The 21,317-nt window shown below is 39.9% G+C and overlaps 1 protein-coding gene across 8 annotated transcripts in view; it reads right to left on the bottom strand.

Moving 5' to 3' along the window:
* Positions 1-21,317, bottom strand: part of LOC131036035 (ATP-dependent RNA helicase SUV3, mitochondrial) — a 242,567-nt gene that overhangs the window by 21,240 nt on the left and 200,010 nt on the right. For all 8 annotated transcript variants that reach the window (XM_057967836.2, XM_057967834.2, XM_057967835.2 and 5 more), the window contains 2 exons: positions 18,932-18,997; positions 18,605-18,669 (listed from right to left, as the gene is read on the bottom strand). In XM_057967836.2, the coding sequence (XP_057823819.2) occupies positions 18,605-18,669; positions 18,932-18,997 (131 nt within the window). The remainder of the gene's footprint in view (positions 1-18,604; positions 18,670-18,931; positions 18,998-21,317) is intronic.

Raw genomic sequence — 21,317 nt, 5'->3', positions numbered from 1 at the left:
AGATTACTCACTTTTCAAACTTCAAACCACTTCAAGAAGCAAACTTAGATCATTTTCCACCTGAGGAAGAAGGTTTCAAGGTCAAACAAGGTAGCAAATGAAGTTTATGATGAATTTCGCTCTGGACCCTTTGGAAGGGTCAGGAGCGAAATTCTCCTTTAGGCCAAAATCTTGTTCTTCAAAATCAATCAAACTCCCTCTCAAGGCAAAAACATACCCATTCATCTCCCATCAAGCCAACGCCTAGCCAAAATAAGGAGGAAAACAAGAGTTATAAAGATTTTCGCTTTGGACCCTTTGGAAGGGTCAGGAGCAAAATTCCTAATCTTGGCCAAGATCCTGACTTCATTTTCACATTTCTTCATTCAAAAAAGCATTTTTACCTTCATTCAAGCCTAGGAATGCATTAGTTCTAGGTTTTGGTTAAAGTAGAATGCCTTATGGAGAATTTCGCTTCGGACCCTTTGGAAGGGTCAAGAGCGAAATTTGACATTTTGGACTCTCCGTCAAGATCATTTTATGGAATATAACATTTTTCTTCTTTCTTATACTTTAAGTTATATTCCATATATACTTTCAGGATGTTTGAGAGTGGTTTTGGACTTCCAGGAGTTATATTGCAAAATCTAGTTTTTGGAGGATTCTTCAGTTTTCCAGACTTAGTCAAATTTCAGGATCAGGACATTCCAGACTTAGCCAAATTTCAAGATCAGGGCATTCCAGACTTAGCCAAATTTCAGGGCATTTGAAGATCAGGATGACATTCCAGACTTCTACACTCACCAACTTGACCTAACTCAGACCCTCAAGAATGATACCCACTCACAAAGCAAGACACAATTAGCAACGAGAGCAAAACCAGGCCCTAAGGAAGACTCTCAAAGAAACCCTAATTTTGGGGCACCTGCTGACTCCCCTGGCTCAAGCAAAGCCTACCATCCTATTGATCCCCTGGCGACACTGAAAATGCAAAGGCTAACAGACAAACCCAAAACACCTAGAAAGCAAACCCCAAAAAGCGAAAAAAGTAGGGGTCCCCATTTGTATTGGGGCGATGTGTGAATGCATCACAACACCACCATAGAGATGGGTAAGCCTACCCAGGACCAAGAGATCCAATATTTTGATGACTCCTGCAACGTTCTAAAGACAAGGTTGGCTCATGAAAACGAAAAGAGGAAGAAAGTGGAAGAAGAGAACCAACAGTGGAAGAAGTATGTTCTCCATCTTACTAGCCCGCTCAACCATGAAGTCTCGGCTACTCCACCACAGCCTCTTCAACAGGGATCAATGAAGGACTATGATGATATGAAGGGATCGTACACTCAAGAGGAGTGGATTTCAGATGCTTTGGTACGTGCTAACACCCTGGTAGAAAACTTAGTATTGGCACACGAGGCAACTTCTTTGTTGATTGATCGTATCCAAGATCTAGCATCCAATTGGGAAGAAGTGGATGAAATTCATAATGAAATATTCCCTCACCTGAAGGTTATCTGAGGCATGTCAAAGAGGAGCTTAGTGGATGCAGGCATCATACAGACAGGAGACAGGTACGACTTCGGCACGTGGTACTATGCTCTAGTCACTCGGATTGAGGTTCTGAAGAAATCCGAGACCAAGTGTTTTGAGACAGAGGCAAGTGTTAGAGAGATCCTGGGCAAGGTATTCCATGTGGCGTCAGAGATCTGGAAGAAGGAAAGCCTAAGGGAGAAGCATTTACAAGCAGAGAACCTGAGAGCCAAGATTCAGGCAAGCTTCTTCCGAGATTCAGGGATGATTAACAAAGGCGATCTTTCGAAGATTGCAAACTTCCTCTCCATCGATGACAACTTCCTCACCCAAGCAATGGAGTGGGAAGGCATCCTTGCCACATGCGCCGACGATATGGACCTCATCGACTTCCAGATTGGCGGTTTGCCAAGTGTCACCATGGAGGAGGTCAAGCTCATTGTGTCCAGATACGTTGAATCTCTCAAAGAGGAAAGTGGCCACTCACCTCAGTAAAATTAGCAACTAGGCCACTTGTCACTCTTTCATTTGCTTGAACTGATAGTATTTCGGGAAAACCTAATTAGGGTTTAGGACTTTCAATCTTGGCCCTTGATCACTGTTTGATCGCAGCCATTCATTTATTTTTGAAAAACCATATAAGGTTGCCTCCTCTCATTTGAAAAGGGTGAGGTTTTTGATGTATTGTTGCTTAAGGTCATTTCTAGATAATATATTGCATGTGCGCTGCTTTGTAATCTCTATTATTTGAATGATTTGCATGGTTTCAATTGCCTCAACACTTAGTTAGAATTAATTTAGATTTGCTTTCATTGTTGTTAATTTGAATGAAGGATTTGATAAGTGTCAATTGATGGTGTATTTCCGCTCATACTTTTGGTAAATGGATGATTTCCATTCTACCGTGCAAAGTTAGTCTGAGCCCATCCGCTGTGCATCCTGACATCTCGATCATAAGCACAACCCATTGAAGATTGCACCGGCCTTGTGTAGTTGTCCCTAGTGTGGCGAAGCAAGGTTTGGTTTCTCGAAAGCACCCAGTTGATACCGTCTCCGAAATCCGTAGGATTAGATTAGCCTTCCTAAACCCTATCTCTTTTTCCCTTTCTTTTGAAAGTCTAAATCCCAGAAAATCCCCCCCCAAAAAAGAAGAGCCTAAATTGCTAAATCCAAGTCCAGCAGTTCAAAAATACTTGTCAAACGTAAGTCCCCCTTGAAAATTTCAGCATACACTACCCAAGAAGCTATTCCACTAAAGTCGCTTGTTCGCACATATAGACCTTGGAATCAATAGTGATTTTTCAAGAGAGGATAGAATACCTTCAGGTTTCCTATCCTAATGTTTGGTAGATGATAAAACAGACACCAACATAAAATGGCGCTAGAAGGAGGGCTTGATCATCGTCGAGTTTGGACCAGCTAAAGTAACCTATTTTGGACAGTAGATATGAGGCAGCATGGTATTGCCGCATGAATTCCCATTCAATCTGCCTCTTGAACAACCTGAACAAGGACTAAATCAGTCCTGCATTACAGATCAATTGTGAGCACTTGCTTGGAAATCAAAAGTAAATTACTCTCAATTCAGACAAGCAAGTCAAGTTATTGCCACGGAAGAAGAAAAAGGAAGACAAATAGAGACTGTGATCAAAGAAAATCTAGAGAGACAAAGGATTTCTACCCTTCACAAGCAAGTTCTGAAAGAGATCCTACAATTTTCTTCCCAATCCACTAACATGGTAAGAGATGGGTCTGCCCATCAATCCTCCTGAACCAGGAAGAGACCCCAAACCAGTAATACAACCAGATTTGAGCTTCAACGACGAACAAGAAGACATCATCATTGAGTTATATAGCTTAGCCTGGTCTGTGAAAAGAAATTATCCTGACTGGTGTCGAATGTGCTTCATCCTAGAAAAGGAAGAAGAGATTGCTAACCGCATCAATGCACAAAATCAGAGAGAACAAGAGGAAGTTAATCCAGCCCCTGAACCTGCTCCTACACTGCCTCAGCAAGAATAAACGCTACGCTGGATCACATAAGTTCTTTCTCCCCGGATAAATTTCAGAGGATCCTCAAATCAGCACAAGGTTCATCCAAAGAATTCGTAGAATTGGAACGATCCACCAGATCTAGACAAAAAAGAGAAGTTTCGCCAGAGAAAGGAGAGAATCAAGCAGAAGAAGATAGACCAGAGGTGGAAGACATTTCCAATTTGTTCCAAACCCCCTCCCCTCAAGTCTCAAGCACTCCACCTTCAATCTCCTTTACACCAATTGTCCAACAAGTTCAGCCAGTGATTTCCCCAGCAAACATCCCAATGGCGTGGCGTCCGGCCAATGCATCCCCTATGGTCTTCACAGCCTATAATGCAATGCCAAAGAGCCTTGAACACTTTTGTTCTAGGTTTCATAGTTGTGACCTAAGTCGCTCAGCTGATGAACATATCAAGATTTTTGAAGATCTCCTGCATAATAGAGATATCCAGCATGAAGACGTAGCTTGTAGGTTGTTTCCTTACACCTTTGATGAAGAAGCCTCTCACTGGTATATCCACTTGCCAGCTGACTCCATTCATAATTGGCAAGAGATGAAAGATATCTTCTTAGAAAAATTCAGATCGCCAATCTCTCCATTTGAATTATATCGACAGTTTGTGGAAATAAGAAGACAAGAACATGAACCTATTAGCACTTTCAATAATAGGTTTCACAAAGCATATACAAGACTAAGAGATCCCTACAACCTGAATAATGTTGTTGCACTGCCTATTTACTATGCAGCATTGGACTGCCTCACTTTACGGGCCGCCCAGCCGCCCGGGTTCGACTGGGTCCACCCGGGTTCGGTTGGGTTCGAACCCACTCTGGGTTTTTCGAACCCAGGTCGAACCGGACCCGTACCAAGGGGGCCCAGAGGCAAACCCGGTAACCTAGTTAATAAACTTAATATATTAAGTTATTAAAAGTGTTATTTTTAAATAACAATGTTAACAACTTAATAAAGTAAAATTTAATATATTAAGTTTTTCCCGCCCCCTAGTGGCAACAATTTAAAATTCGTGCTGGAAATAATGTTTCAGTGCTAGAAAGAAATAATGTTTCTCTCTGCAAAAAATTTGTATATTATAGTTTAAAATTTAATATAACAGAATTGTAGGAAAAAAAGAATTGAAATGCTTCTTTCAATCTGAGAAAAATTTCGTAAAAACGTGCTCCTGTCGTTTGGATTTTTGCCTGAAATCGTGTGATTTGTGCCCTAGTCATGCAGTTTTTTGCTTGCAATTCATTCCCTAATCGCGTCATCTTTTTTCCCTCCTGTCACGGATTGCAATGACAAAATACAACAGCGTTTAGGTATTTTTTGACTTAAAACTCTTACCGTAAATGTTTGTGCCAACGTTTTGCCCGCATTTTGGCGATTTTCGACAACTTTTTTGTGTTAAACTTGCCGCAATTTTTCCTTAAACTCGACGCCCAGTATATGGGCAAGTGACTTGCGCCTGACTAGGGCTTGTGAGTACTCACGAGTTTAGCTTTGACGCGCAGAGTTTTACATCATTGGTTAGAACTATTGAAGAGGGACTGCAACAAAGACTATCCAAGCAGGCAATTGCGTTGGTGAGGCGGTATGGAACATGGTTTATCCGGTTTCCTAGATTATCTTACTTGAGAATTTTAGGATTTGAAGGCTCCCCATACCGACTCCCCAAGTACCTTATTGACAAGTTGGTTCTCCTAAAGGTCGCTAGGCAAGCAAATGCAATAGGGAAAATCCTCAGAGAGAAGAAAGTCACATGAGTGTCATTCCCAATGGCAATTGGAGACAGTGACATATATTTGAAAACCCCTGCACAAGCAGAGTAGTCAGCTGAAGAATTGGCCTCATACTGCTTGCAAGAGCATCCCAGTAGGACAAGTTTTGATCCTACGCGGCTGGGATGAAAGGCTTATCTCCAGCACTACAAGCACAAAATGAATAAAGAAGATTACTGGGCCAGCTGTAGTGACGATTTTGAGGTCCTGTAGTACCCTTCCATGATACACTCTTCTATGATACTCTTGATAGATACTTATGGCTCTATTTATGTTTTCCGATGCTTCTAGTTTGATGTTAGATAGTTCATGTTGACCGTTGATATGTCATGTTCTATGTAGATGATGATATACTCAGGACTATGATGTTGGGATTCATGTTTGGTTATTCATGTTGTGGTTTATATTTATTCATGATGGTATCATGCCATATTGTAATAACCCTGACAGATTTTTGTTTTTTATTTTTTCAAAAGGATTACAAGGCAAACACAATAACCCGTTAAGGTTAGAGAAATAAGCCAAAACAACTGAAAGGGAACCTTTCCACCTTTTGTTCATCGAGAGCCCAATTTGGGAGGGTGAGAGCATACAGTGTACCAAGGATCGTTAGCACCTTAAACTGAACTGAAATTACAATGCACGAGCAGCAAGCCAGCCCCTTCTGCTTCTCTAGCAAGATAGAAACTAAACTACTTGGCGGCGCTAAGGAAACAACAAGGAAATTCAATTCAATCACTCTACTGCATATTTCAGCGGGAGGACTTATACAAAAACTATCACTCTACCGCATATTTCAGTGGGAGGACAATAATTACAAAAACTGAACAACCAACAAGAAAGCGGCTAAGCCAACATCTTCCACTTATGTAGTGGGCAAGCAACACTCTAGAGATGGTTAGTAGTACTACTACTTAACCTTACAATAAAGAATGAGAAGATTATGAATGATGTCCAATACGGATTACAATAATAAACAGCTATCAAAGCACACTACATAAAAACACTACTTGCTGTTCTGAATCTGAAAATCGTTAACACGCAGAACCAGCCACATCCAGCAACACCAAAAAGCTCATAACTCACTCAAATCCACACGAAATCACACCAAATCAAAAGAAAACGAAATATATGACCAAGGCGAACACTTAGAACCTCAAACTTGCAATCTTCCAAGTCTGGAGACCAAGGCATGAATCCCAAGGCAGAAAGGAAAAAACATCCCAGCAGAAAATTTTGACCAGCAAGGAAAAGTTCATTTCAAAACAATATCACCTGCCCTTTGGAGGAATTCATTGCCCAAGGTATAGTCAGAGATTGCATCGATACCCACAAAAAGTTATTCCAACAGTAGGGAGCAATGAGCAGAAGATTGTTTCAGCCTGTACGCCACAACAGCAACCCAATCACACCCAAGAAAACTTGAACTACAGCAGGCCAGCAAAAGCACACTCCAAAACACTCACTAACAATACAAAGAATACGAGAAAACAGCTAGGTACTGTCTCTCAAGTACGAAACTGCCACTTAGCTAGGAAGGCCCACTTCGAAGCTCAGATTTCAATCGCCAAACCGGCAGCATAACGATGTATTTTCTCCAAGATAACCAAATGAGAGGCCAAGCACCTATATTTATAGATTTTCCTCTCTGAAATTCAAATGCAAATGGTGCCCAAATTCATTTGAAACTCACTTCATTTCATTTTCATGTCCCCTCAAGACATGGTGCCCGCTTTACCCAGTCTTCCTAGGCAAAAGTTCGAACTTTTCCTAGGTGAACACTTGCAACATAAAAAATAATGCAAATATGAAGTGTTATAATATTTTCAATGCCATCTGACTTAGGAAATAATAATATTGACATCAGATATACATCTTTTCCCCTAAGTCGCCCATAATAAAATTAATCAATAATAAAATAATTAAATATTAAACCTTACGATAAGGAAATAATATTTAATTAAATATCTTATAACTCCAATACGGATTATCATCAAAATGAAGGATGAAACTAAGCAATGAGAACCCTTGAACTGAACTGGATCAAAGCCCTTCCCAAGACTGCCAAAAATAGCAATGCTCAAACTGCCACTTACTAAAAATAGTAAGTCATGAAATACTACTCCGAAAAACATGATCTTCGTACCCAGAGAAAGATCTTGGAAAGCTCGGTAAAACTGGACCATCCAGTTAGCCAAACCCTAACTTACTAAAAATAGTAAATTCACACTTCACCATAGAATCAAATGCATGTTATGCCACCCTGAAGTTAATGAAAAACCCAGAAGGAAACCATAAACAGAACTGAAGAATTCCCTCCTGACAACCCCTTGAAAGCTTGTGCAAAACTCCACAAAAGTAGGAAACCCTAATTCTCCTTTCCAAATAGCCTACAGGTCTCCGGAATAGGCCACTGGATCACTGAATGAACATCACTGAGAAGGGGACATTACACATATGCTAACCTTACTTCATGTTTATACTAGGTGCAATGATATTATTGACAGTGCTATGTCTTTATCATGACTGTGTTGTTATTGTGGATGTGAAAGGGATGATGTCTCACCACTCATTTATGAGCAGGGTGTGATGTTTCAATTGGCTTCACTTGTTTGTTTACTTTGCAATTATGTGTATATATATGATGTGTATGGATATTTGGTGTTATGTAGGATGTAGGTACTAGACATCGACTCCACCTAGTCTCACAAATCTGAGCGTGTCTCTAATCCTAATGGCAGTTGATCGGAGAATGACAGAAGGTCTTACCATACTCTAAGCTTAATTGGAATCTTGTCAGTTCTAGTGTTTTGGCTAGAGTACCCTTGTTTAGTGTTATGTGTATTTTATTTTATAATGGGATTGATTTTATGGAGTTGTGTTGATTAATTAATTAATTGTTACATATAGCTCCTTTGTGTAGTTAATAAATAATGTTATGAATAGATATATATAATATTATAAATATATTTATTTATTTATTGTGAATATATAATAAAATATTAATAATTATTTTATGGGATCATATTATTTAAGTAATTGTGTTTATTCAAGAATTTAATTAGTTTTTTATTTTATTGGTGAGTTGGAGTTGAATTTGGTAATTATTATTTATTTTCCTTTTCTTTCCAAATTATGAGTTGGGGTGATTTTTGAGTTTTGTATGGGAAGTTGCTGATTGAGTTTTCATGCAAAAGGAAAGAAGATATTTTTAGGTTTTTGCTTGTATTCTCTAGGGTATTCTTGGCGGGCATTACAAGGTCCACAAGAGAGAATGCTCCAGGCTTAGCTTATATTAGATCAGAACCTTTGAGTATGCTCAGGTTCCAGACCAAATATAACCACGGGGACTGCATACAGCATTAGGTCTATGACTTTGTCAAGGACCGCCCTCCGACTTTGATCGACTGGTCTCAGGATCCTATCACCAACTTGGAGGTGACAATGGAGGGACCTAAGAGATTCACCGAAGCCTGGATCAGCAGCGTGTTGAGGAGTTAACTCGTGAGGGGGTACAGTTCACCTATAACCTGATGGGAGACCTTGATTCTCAATCCTTGGACGAAGAAGAGGCATCAACAACCACACAAGGAGAAGAACACAACAAAGAATGTGGAAAGGAGCCTAAAAAGAAAATAAAAAAGACAAAGGCTAGTAAGGAGCCAAAGGCAGCTAGGAAGTCCCAAAGGAAGAAAAGCATATCACCCGAGGCCCTTGCTTGTAAGAAATTAACAATAAGGAGGCCATTTGCTCCCACTACTTCCATTTGCTCCCACTAGTTCACAAGAAAACTCTACTACAACAGAAGATGCAGTTAATGTAGAGCGCCAGCCCACCCCTCCTATATTGCAAACAGAGGCTACTTTCATTGAAGCAACTAACCTACAAGGGTCCAATCAGTAGTAGCAAGAAGTGCAAATCATCGATCTAGACGATCCTGAAAATAAGATTGAGGAAGGGGAAATCCTGCCTACTAGATCGAAAGACAAAGAGGAAGACAAGGAGGAATACCCAAACAAAGATGAAGAGCAGCAAGAAACAGATATACTTCAGCTGTTATTAAGCGAGGTTGGAGAAAGCTCGACTGAAGGGAAGAAACCAGATGCTGATGAGAACCGACTCTTGGCTCTAGTAGGACAACAAAGAACATAAATTGAATCAGTTGCAGTTTTTGGAGAGCAAGGGAGAGAGGTGGTAGTTTCTTCTAGTCCGTTTGTACCTCCTGTATGGTTGCAGGCTCGAGTGGAAAAAAAATGGCAATAAGGCCACCCATGAGCCTTGAAGATTTATTCTCCCGAGTAGGACGACCTCAAGTTAAGGAAAAGAAGAAACTGAGGACCTACTCAAAAATAACAAGGGATGCTCGGCGGAATCGGATAGTGCATGTCATCCCCCCAAAGGACAAATCAGCTAAAGACATAACACTTGCTGATTACAATATTTTATCAATCCCATTGGGATAGGCAACCAAACAACAAGAGGTCGACAAATTTCGAGACTCCATTGAGACAATGCTGAGACAATTAGGGAAAGTAACAAAGCAAAGAGAGATGTACAAGGCTCGGGCAGAGCGGGTTGAGGGATATATTGATCACCTTCTTAAACCACTGCAGCATGTTGGTGAAGCTTATGTCCCTCCCGCAATGCTAGCACTGAAAAAAATGGCTAAATATGAAAGGATAAGAGCCTCAACCAAGGTAGTGCAGGAATGGTTCAAAGAAATAATAGAAAAGGGGAGTCGGGTGCTTAAGGAATTGATTCTCTTAGAAGAGAACATGGACCGAAACCTTGAAATAGTGGAGTCCATTCAAAATAATGTAAAACGACTAAGGGTAGTGGTTGATAATCTACTTCCCCTCATGGCTGCCTTGGTATGGACCTTCTTTGAGATCCCCACAGGTCAACAAATTATTGATCCACATAATTTCAGCATCATCGAAAATTGGCACAGGGGCCTGAGGTTGAAGAACGATGTCCTGGACATCACTAATGCGAGATGGGAGACTTGCAAGCACACCATGTCATTCATTGCGGATTGTTGCTCCTAGCTCCTAGGAAATTTGATAGGTGACAAAAGGCCCAAGATGGATTTTGACACGTTGAGACTCTATAACTGTGTTGCATGGGTACCCGTACCCAAACCCCTAGAACGTGTACCAAAGACTGGTACTCGTCTCCCGTACCGGAGACTCATCAGGAGACATCTCTACACATAGGAGACTCCACGTCAACGAACCCTCCCGTCTCCACCCTAAATAACACGTGCAAAAGTCAAAAAATTTCTCACGATGCATGGGCAGAAGCAAAAACCACCGACGTGAGCCCCATTTTCAGACATTTTGATTTGACTCATTTCACATTTGTGTACTTAAACTTCAAAGTGAATGTTAATTCTTGTTTTGAAAGTTCAATGTCATTATATTTTCAAATTTTCTATAAATTATTAAATTATATTTTTAAAAAAATTGGTGTCTCCAAGTACCCCCGTCTCCTATTTTGAAAAAATAGGCGTACCGGTACCAGTCTCCGAGTACCCCCGCACCCATGCAACCTTGCTCTATAATGTCCCTGTTGATGTGTCTTTTGTACACGACCAAACACAGAATAAAATACCTAAAGGTACCTTATCCTCTCTTGAACAAAGTTTCCCGACTGCTGAAGATCTCGCTGAAGGATCAGTCGAAGTAACTCCAAGGTTCTGATATGTAGGTTCTCTACGTGTGGATAAGCTCTTTGCGGTACAATGTGATTTTGCTGGAATCACAAGGGGACTTACTTTCGATGACCTGAGCGTCTGATTTACTTTGGATATCACTAGAAGGTGGAATTTCACCGGCCCTTGATTTTGAAAAAAAGGAAAAAAGGAAAAAAGGATAAGGGTTGGAACGGGATCTATTTCTAATGCTAAGAACGTAAGAGCAATGAATGACCTTTGATGAAATTCTAACTAAGTCTTGCTTTGACATCCTAGGATCATCTCCACAAGATTAGTGCGATCTTCTGAGAAAAGCTTTATGATGTTTAGATCACAGAAACAAGCATGGACATCGTCAGGTTGATGCATATCAATGAAGAAGCGATAATTGAAGTTAAGCTTAAGCTGAATGATTCCAGTTGACTACACAAGGCAAGTCTGCAATCAACAAACCGCTAGTAGTATGGATATACGAATTTCACCATTGGTCATACAAATTTCTTCCATTCACCTAATAACATGAAATCAAATTTGAGAAGTATAGAGACCATGCAAATTGTTGAATTGACCCATAGAATTCACCATTCCTTCAATGAAGTTTACATGTCTTTTGCAACAATGTCTTGGCAACAATCTTTGCCTTCTCTTTCCACTCTACTCTAACTATTTCCTACTCTCTGACTATTCACTATTAGCTAACTATTAACTATTCTCTATTAACCTTTACAAATGAGGAGCCAGGGCTTTATGTAGAGAGCCCTTTACAGATTTACGACTTTGATTGACTTAGGATCAATGGCTAGGATTACAAGATAGAAACCCTAATTAGGGTTTCTTAAAACAAACTTCCTTAGCCAATGAGAAAATTACATTCCTGGAGCGAGGACCAATAGGAAGCAGGGGTAGGTACACTGAAGTTTTTGCCACCTCCGATGAGTGAGGTACATTGAATCTGGACATGTCGAGGTGGACCAATCCGACTAGAGGAGCAGTGACTGGGATGCCACCTTGTCTGGCATCTGCATCTTGGTTGATTATTTTCTGTCTCTGACGTGATGAATGATGTACTTTCTTTGCTTGATGAGGCTCCCTTATTGTCAAGTCTTTCTTCTCTGGTAGCACACCTCCGGCTGGAAGTGTTGGCAAAGCTCTTCCTTTGTCATCTTGTGAAAGAATAAAGTCTTAAGGCTAACTTGAACTCCTTGAACACCCCCAGTCTTCCAACACTTCAAAGCACCCCGAGTCCTCCCTTTTTGCATGTGGAACGTCCTTGATGATGATGGACTGGAAGAAGTCGTCCTTGCCCTAGCCTGGTCTTTCTCCATCTGCAAAACCAACCAAAAGGTGATTAAGGACACATAATGAATTCATTCTAACATAGCATTTTCTACCTTAAATCATCAATAAGAGTTATCAAAATGAAGTTCACTTGAAATCCTTCCCAGGGACAGGCCCCATAAAATTTTGCCCTAGACCCTAGCCAAGGACAAGACCTATAAGGGATTTTCGCCCTGGACCCTCTAGAAGGGTTAGGAGCGAAATTCTTGTTTCATCTCAAATTCCATCATTTTATTGGTTCAAAATGCCTCCAAGACAAGCATATGCTATCTTTCTCTTGTCCAAAGCCTAGGAATCCATGTCTTAACCTTCATCATGAGCAAGTTAGGTAAAATTGAGAATTTTGCCCTGGACCCTTAGGAAGGGCCAGGAGCAAATTTCTTCCCTTAGCTCAAAATACTCATTTCTTTCACTCACAATCCCCTCTAAGGCGTGCTTTAAGCCCAATCTACCTTGATCATTGTCTTGGCCTAGCACAAATTTGGAAGAAAAAGGACATTTTTGTGAATTTCGCCCTGGACCCTCTGGAAGGGTCGAGCGAATTTCTAGTTTTAGGCTTGATCTTACACTTCCTTTACCTCAATTCATCTTGCAAGGCAAGAATACCTCACTCCACCTTCAACCATGCCACAATAATCAATGTTTTGGCTTCACCCAAGGATAAAATGGTGGATTTGAAGAATTTCTCTCTAGACCCTTCGGAAGGGTCAGGAGCGAAATTCATGTTTTGCTTGTTTTCCCTCACTCAACTCCATTCCTCTTACTTTATTCTAACTTGCTTCTCACCTCTGGATCTATCTCGCAACTTGTTTCACAACATTTACTTGGACTCAAAAATGGTTAAAAGGAGAATTTCACTAAAAAACATGGCCAAGGACAGGACCTATAAGGGATTTCGCCCTGAACCCTTTGGAAGGGTCAGGAGCGAAATCCTTGTCCAAGCTTAGAATCTTCATTTTTGGAGGCATCAATACATTCAAGGGAAATCCTAGGGGCATCCCCCAACTTCTCCCACCTTGGTCTAGGCTTAGCTTGGCATAAAAATGAAAGGAAAAGGGTGTTTTAAGGAATTTCGCTCTGGACCCTTTGGAAGGGTCAGGAGCGAATTTCTTATTTTGAGCTTATTCCTTCCTTCCTCTCACTTCAATTCATCTTCGAAGGCAAGGTCACGCCACTTCACACCCATCCAAGCCATAAAAACCAAAGACTTGACTTGCTTTGAAGGGAAAATAGATGAGTTTAAGAATTTCGCTCTGGACCCTTTGGAAGGGTCACGAGCGAAATCCTAGTTCTTGCTCAATTCCTTCAAATTTATTGATCACTAGCAACTCAAAGTCATTCCTAAGCACATATCCAATCCTACCTCACCCTGACCCACACTTGACTTGGCACAAAACTGGGAGAAAAGAGTGGTTTTGTGGAATTTCGCTCTGGACCATTTGGAAGGGTCAGGAGCGAAATTCCTACTCTAGGCTTGACTCTTCATCTCTTCAACTCCAATCCTCTCTGGAAGGCAAAAATACATCACTCTCCACTCAAGGAACAAGGTTTGTAGCCTACGCAAGGGAGCAAACGATGTTTATAATGAATTTCACTCTGGACCCTTTGGAAGGGTCAGGAGCGAATTTCATCCTTCAGGCAAAATCTTCATCTTCCAATGCTTTCAACCACCTCTCAAGGCAAGAACACATCAATCCACCTTCCAACATGCCTTAGAAACCAACACTTAGCCAAAACTAAGAAGGAAATAAGAGTTATGGGGATTTTCGCTCTGGACCCTTTGGAAGGGTCAGGAGCAAAATCCTCATTCTAGGCTTGATTCTTCATTTCTCCAATTCCAAACCACCTCAAAACGCAAAGACATGTTATCTCACTCCCATCCACGCCATAAAGACCAAGGACTTGACCTCCCCTAAAGGAAAAAATAGGTGTTTGCAAGAATTTCGCCCTGAACACTTTGGAAGGGTCAGGAGCGAAATTCTTGATCTTGGACAAAATCTTCACATTTTGATGCTTTCTTTCACTTCCTAAGGCAAGAACATGTCAAAACCTTCTCAATATGCCTTAGAAACTAAGATCTTGGTCTAGTCAAGGGAGAAGTGGGTGTCTTCTAAGAATTCCGCTCTGGACCCTTTGGAAGGGTCAGGAGAGAAATTCAAGTTTTGGGTTGATTTCACACCTTTTTCCTCCTCAACTCACTTCAAACTTGATTTAACCAATTTCTTCTCACCACAATCAAGTCCACTTACCACCAAATTAGCTTGAAAACTTCGCCTTTCAGTGCCTTAGGCAAAATAGGGGGTCAAATGAGGATTTCGCTCTGGGCCTAGGCCAAGGACATGACCTATAGGGAATTTCGCTCTGGACCCTTTGGAAGGGTTAGGAGCGAAATTTCCATTCTAGGTTGATTTTCACCATTTCATCACCTCTAATCTCCTTTCAAAGGCTAGAACACCTCAAGGTCACTCCAACCATGCCTTAGAAGTCCAAAACTTGGCCATAACAAGGAAGATAATGAAGTTTATGTGAATTTTGCTCTGGACCCTTTGGAAGGGTCAGGAGCGAAATTCCTACTTGGGCTCATTTCTCACCTTTTTCCTCCCTTTCTTGGCTTGAATATGACTTCTTAGGCTTCCTCCTACCATCATCAAGTAAAATTGCTCTCAAAGTGGCATTTATTTCAAGGTCTAAGTGAGAAAATAAGGTCATTCAAGAATTTAGCTCTGGACCCTTTGGAAGGGTTAGGAGCGAAATTCATATTGAGGCTCAAATCTTGACTTCATTTCTCACATTTCTTCATCCAAACAAGTGTTTTGCCCTCAATAATGCCTGGGAATGAGTTAGTTCTAAGTTTGGGTCAAAGTAGAATGTCTTATGGAGAATTTCGCTCTAGACCCTTTGGAAGGGTCAGGAGCGAAATTTGACATTTTGGTCTCTCCGTCAGGATTCATATATGGAATATAACATTTAAGTATAAGTGAAGTTATATTCCATATATACTGTCAGGATGTTTGAGAGTGGTTTTGGACCTCCAGGAGTTATAATTCAAAATCTAGTTTTTGGAGGATTCTTCAATTTTCCAGACAGTCAAATTTCAGGATCAGGATGACATTCCAGACTTAATCACTCACCAATTTGACCTAACTCAAACCTTCAAAGACCTCCTCAAACTCAAACAAGACACAATTAGCAACAAGAGCAAAACCTTGTCCTAAGGAAGACTTTCAAAGATGACCCTAACCCGGAGCATTCACTGACTCACCTTTAGCTAAAACAGAGCTTGCTATCTTAGTGATCCCTCTGGCAACACTCAGCATGCAAAGGCTAATAGACAAACCCTAAAAGACCTAGAAACAAACTCCAGAAAGCAAAAAAGTAGGGGTCCCCATTTGCAATGGGGCGACGTGTGAATACGTCGCAACAGTCCCCAATTTTAATAAAGTGACTTAATTAAGTTAATTAATTAAGTGGTCCTAAATTTTAAATAATATCATAAGGACTTATTTAATTAATTAATTTAATTATTAAATAAAGGGGCCCAAATTAATAAAATAATAAACTATTGTCGGCCTATTTGTAACCCTTCGGGAAACTTCCTGGAGCCCATTTATAAGGCCGAGTTTGGCATAGTTGTAGGATGGTGAATTTGATGTTTTCTTTGTATTTGCGAATTCCAGTTGGAGTTTGGCGTTGTTGCAGTTTCGAAGGTGCAAGACCCTCCCTATTCTATAATCGCAGTTTCGGTGGTTAGCAGCCACCCTAGTCTGTCGTTGGAGATATCATTTTTGATATTTCACTATGTACTTCATTGTCGGATCTATCTCTATCGTGTGGAATATAATTACAATATCTGGTTCTTGGCCACTCAATGTTGTTGGTGTATACTCTGTGTTGATAATTCATTCCTGTATCATGCTTCCGGAGATTTGTCGTGCGCAATACGTGGTATGGTACTTATTGCACGTGGTCTGGGGTAGTAATCGTACGGTTACACCGTACTGAGGTGAAGTAAACTTCATCATACAGGTGAGGCATCGTCATCGTACGGGTGAAGTAGTGTCCCTGTCACTGTACCGGTGGAGTGCAGCCACCGTACGGGTCTGTGTAGTCACCATATGAACTGTTTCCGTACGAGCAGCACAATTGGGGTTTGATGTACAGGGTGAGAGTCTTCAGGGGAGGTTTTGTATGACTGGGGTGCCATCGGGGAGGTTCCATATGACTGGGGTGTTGTCGGGAAGGTATCGTACGACTGGGGATGTCGTCGGGTACATTACAAACTCCGCTCAATAACTCAGCTGAAGAATGACAACACCCCATACACCAAACAAGACATGCAGGGTTTTAGCAGATTATGAGCAATAATATGCCAGTATGAAGACAACAAGGCTGATTGGCATCGGCAATTAAGTAGGGCGGAAATTCATTGTGGGAGCACTAGCTTCCGACTGGATAACACACCCATGCCTCCCTTGCAAGAAATGAAAGCAGTCTTGGTAAGGTTCCAGAACTATGTTCGAGCAGAGTGGGCAGCTGATAGAGATATATGGCAAAAGTACTTTGATGGTGAAAAGAACTTATTTCCATATAGGAAGAAATATCTATTTTTGGGCTAACAAAAAGATAAAATACAATCCCCAAAGTTATTACCCCAGCTGCCAAAAGCACCTTTATATGTTTTGAGCTTCATGCTATTTACTTTTTGGGACAACTTAAATGACTGGTAGTTGCATAGTTAGTTGGGATGTGAAATACATCTTTACTAGGTATGGGGGGGCATATTTTGTAGATGAATCTAGGCCATTTGCTAGATTAAATCCTGGCCATTCATCTAAATTGTGAAAATCTATAAAAGGGACCTAGTTCTATCTTATTTTTGTAAGAAGACTATGAATTGTTGTTGAAACTCTGTCAAATTCAATACAGAATTGTTAATGACTAATCTGTCCATGAATTTCTTGTGAGTGCATGGTTCTACTTCTTCCCATCTTTTATTTCACTTTATACATTTTATTATGGAATGGCTATCTTGAGTTGATATTTGATAGAACCTTCAGTTCATCCCATTAGAAGTTAGTTGATTGTTAATTTTTGTGCATGGTTAGTCTGAACACTTACAGAGTTTAGTTCTAATACTAAATGTTAAGTTGAATGAATGTTTCGAAGTTCAATGTATGCTGTTAGTAGTTTGAAAATCTATGTTATCATCTGAAGATTGCACCGGCCTTTGCTAAGTTGTATTTGAAACTAGCACAACAAGGTCTCATTTCTTGAAAGTTCAGTCTATTAACTCAGAATGCTGTTCTAGTTAGGATAGTTTAGTTTCTCTCTACCCTTATCTTTTTCTATTTATTTAAAAAATCTGTTACTAAGTATTCAAAACAGCATCATGCTTAACGAAGATCTTATGAATGTAAGACCTATAGAGTCTTAGAGATGCCTTTAGAACCCTTCCCGAAGTTATCCTAGCAGCAGGCATAAGTCTCCTTGTGTTTACCAGCAAACACATCAACTATTGAGTTATCCCATGTAAGTCAAGACTTGACAGTAGAAACCTTGAGGTTGTTCCTCTTGATCGTTTTGAGCAGCATTAGGGACTCCCTTATCCAGGAGAAAATGGGATCAACTCACTATTCTATTTTGTGTTGACCAAAAGATTAGCATGCACTTTTCCCACGTCAACACTTCCAATTTCGGATTTTGGAGGATGCCATAGAAGAGCTTGGACCCTCTGGTGTTGTACAAGTAATGATTGATTCAGCCCATGTATACAAGTTAGTTGGCTTAATGGTAGACGATGCTTACAAGCACATTTTTTGGACCCACATGTTCATGTGTTGAACAATGCATTCAAAGACACTAGGAAAATAGATTGGGTAAAATAAGTGGTGTCAAAAGCTAGAGGCATTCAAATGTTCATTTGTAATCATCACACGTCATTTGCTCTATTTAGGATTTCTTCGGGGAAGGAATTTCTCAAGCTTATGGATACCAAATATGCCAGCTACTTTATTTTGTTGGAGAGGATGATTGAGGTGCAGGATACTCTACAATTAATGGTGGTTAGGTCAAATTGGGGTAGATAGGCAGAGGCAATGCAGTTGAAGGAATAAGTATCCAATCTGACTCTAAAGAAATGTTATTAACATAATTGGAGAAAATTTCATAAATTAAAAGACCATTTTATGTATCTCCTAATTCTAAGGAAACAAACAGAAACTATATTTGATTCATATGAAAAACCTGATGCAGAAGATATATCTTTCATGTAATCCTAATGGCAGATCTTCAACCATAGCTGCAGCATTCTGTTGGAAACACAAAAGTACGCATTTTAGAAATATAGACTGACTACATAAAAGGGCCAATCTAAAATATTGGACACTAATAATATGATCAAATTTAACAAACATAAATAAGGCAACCGGATCATATATTAGATAGCTAACTAAATGTATATCTGTCCTTAGTAGGGAAGAGAATGGAATGGATCTTTCAATTATAGGAACTCAGTTTAAAAATTCACTTTCCAAAAGAAAGCACCTAATCTTAATAGCAAGCAAATATTACCATAATGGATTCACAGTCGCTAAGGAAGTAATGCGAAGAAAGTTTAGCCTTTTCCACAAATTGCTCCTGTTATGCAAAAATTCTACAATTGTCAAGGGGCAGTTCTCATATCGGCATTCATAAGTGGAATGAAAAAATTTATAACTGAATATAAAACAATCTTACTTTCTTTATACAGAGTTACCAGATCAGAAGTACAGTTCACAGTAAGTATCACAAATGACCAAATTCAGAGGACTACTCGAAAGGAGTGTAACAAGGGTACATGGGGATGCATCCCCTGCTCTGTTGCAGGTGTCTCTGTACTAGGGGCATTCTGAGGACACAAGGACACCTTGGAAATGTCACCTGGTCATTCCCTAACGCTTGCCTCTTTTTGGAAATGGAGAGCAAGTGCTGGAGATACGTAGGGTAGGGCTGGTCATCCCCGCCATCAGAAAGTCGAAAAAAAATCCACCCAGTTCAGATAAGAAAATAAAAAGGTATGATTTCCAGTGGGCCCCAACACCACAGTGAGCCCTAAATGCCTTAAACAGAGCTCCATTATTCATTTCAACATCATTCTTCATCCCAATGAGCAGCAGCAAGTTGAAGTCACTTGAAAGAGAGAAAATAAAGTTGAAGTTCAGTTGAGTTTCAGTTTGTTGATTATTCAGGCAGCAGCATCAATGAAGGACTTAGCAAAAGAGCAGAGGTTAGTTCCATTAATGTTAGTGTTTCTTTACCTGATTTTTTTCTTCTTAAAGTTTAAAGGTTAAACTTTACTTTCCATTTTCAGTTCGCACTTCCAAGTTGCACTTCATTTTTTCAGAAAACACTAAACAACATGAGCAGTGGCAGTGAGAATGAACATGAAACAGTTGGCATGGCACAAATAATAAATTCAGCTGGGGATTCATTATGGTGTGGGAGTGGTGTGGATTGACGAAATAGGGCAGCCTCATAACCCAATTGAATGCCCTTCAACCCTCATAAACTATGCAATTTCCAACAGTTATAGACAAGGACAGAAAGAAAAATTCAGAGAGAGGTAGAGTTGGTTATGTTGTATTTGGAATAAAGATCTTAAGAAGGAAATAAACAAGGGTGTATAGTCCCCTCTTGTGAATAGTAAAACAAAAGGGTTTTCCACAAATATATGTAATATCCCCTATGGATTTTAGCCCAATTTTTCCTTTGCCACTCAATATAAAGCTGAATCTATGTACTTCGGTTAGGATCTTAGTTGCAGGTTTGTTTGTTTGATTGTTTCAGAATGAAGTGTAATATTTATACTTAGAAGGTAAGAGCATAGAAAACAGAAATATTTAAATAAAAGAACACACTTCAAATAGTTGCAGAATAGAATGGATTGCGGACTGAAATTAAACCTCTAACCTTTTATAGAAAACTCCATCTGGTATTCAAGACAATCTGAGTTTGATATTGGAATATGCCAAACTATACAGCAGACTCTAAGTTTGAAGATATGAGAAATACAATACAGAGGCAAGCCTACGCCCAAATTGTGTCACAAACGAGCCTTACACCAAAGGGGATAGAGCATGCTCAAGGAAAGAAACCTTACACCAATGAAGTTAGGCTGATGCCACAGGAAGATGGTGAATGTCCATGGCAGCAAGGATGATCTCAATAACCTCGACCCAACAGCAATAATCCACTTCCAGATAGTGGAATGAAGGGACCAACCTCAAGTGTCCTTCATCAGCATCCAAAACAAACTATGCCTAGCTTCTATGGCTAGCAGAACCAAAGACTAATTTCATAAAGGAATCACAGCAGTCTGTGAATTGGTGGCCAGTTCAGAATACTATCTTTCTTCATGTCACAAAAAGCCATGATAAGGAAAAGACTGCTCACGCCAAGGTAGGAATAGGTATTTGATATGAACAAAGTGCAACAGCTTAACAGCAGTTCTTATGCCAGATATAGAAGAATATTAAATCACCAAAACCTTCCAATACACAACAAGAAGTCGCCGAGGAATTTCAAAAGCGGCAAAGGAATCAATCAATGTTGGTAGGTGGCTAGGTATTTGAGTTCAAATGCCAATAAAGCCCACAAGTTTGTTCCATCAAAATAATCCTGACATAAATCTCAAAGCCATGCCAAACATATTCAACTCCTCTAATAGCTTAGCAAATTAAATATAATATTTCCTTATATTTGGCGTCAAAGGCAAAGGCAAGTATTGAATATGAATTGTGTAATATATTGGCATTCAACATATAACCCAATATTTTATGAAGTCCCTTGATATTTCCATAAACAATTCATCTAAGTTGCCAGTTCAGGTTTGGGGATCTGGTTCGGCTAAATTTATTTGGGGAGTTTGGGTTCATTGGTACAAAAACATATAAAAATCATATATATATATATATATATA

Source organism: Cryptomeria japonica, chromosome 10, assembly GCF_030272615.1.
Source record: "Cryptomeria japonica chromosome 10, Sugi_1.0, whole genome shotgun sequence".
Taxonomy (NCBI): Eukaryota; Viridiplantae; Streptophyta; class Pinopsida; order Cupressales; family Cupressaceae; genus Cryptomeria; species Cryptomeria japonica.
This window is presented reverse-complemented; position numbering and strand designations above follow the sequence as displayed.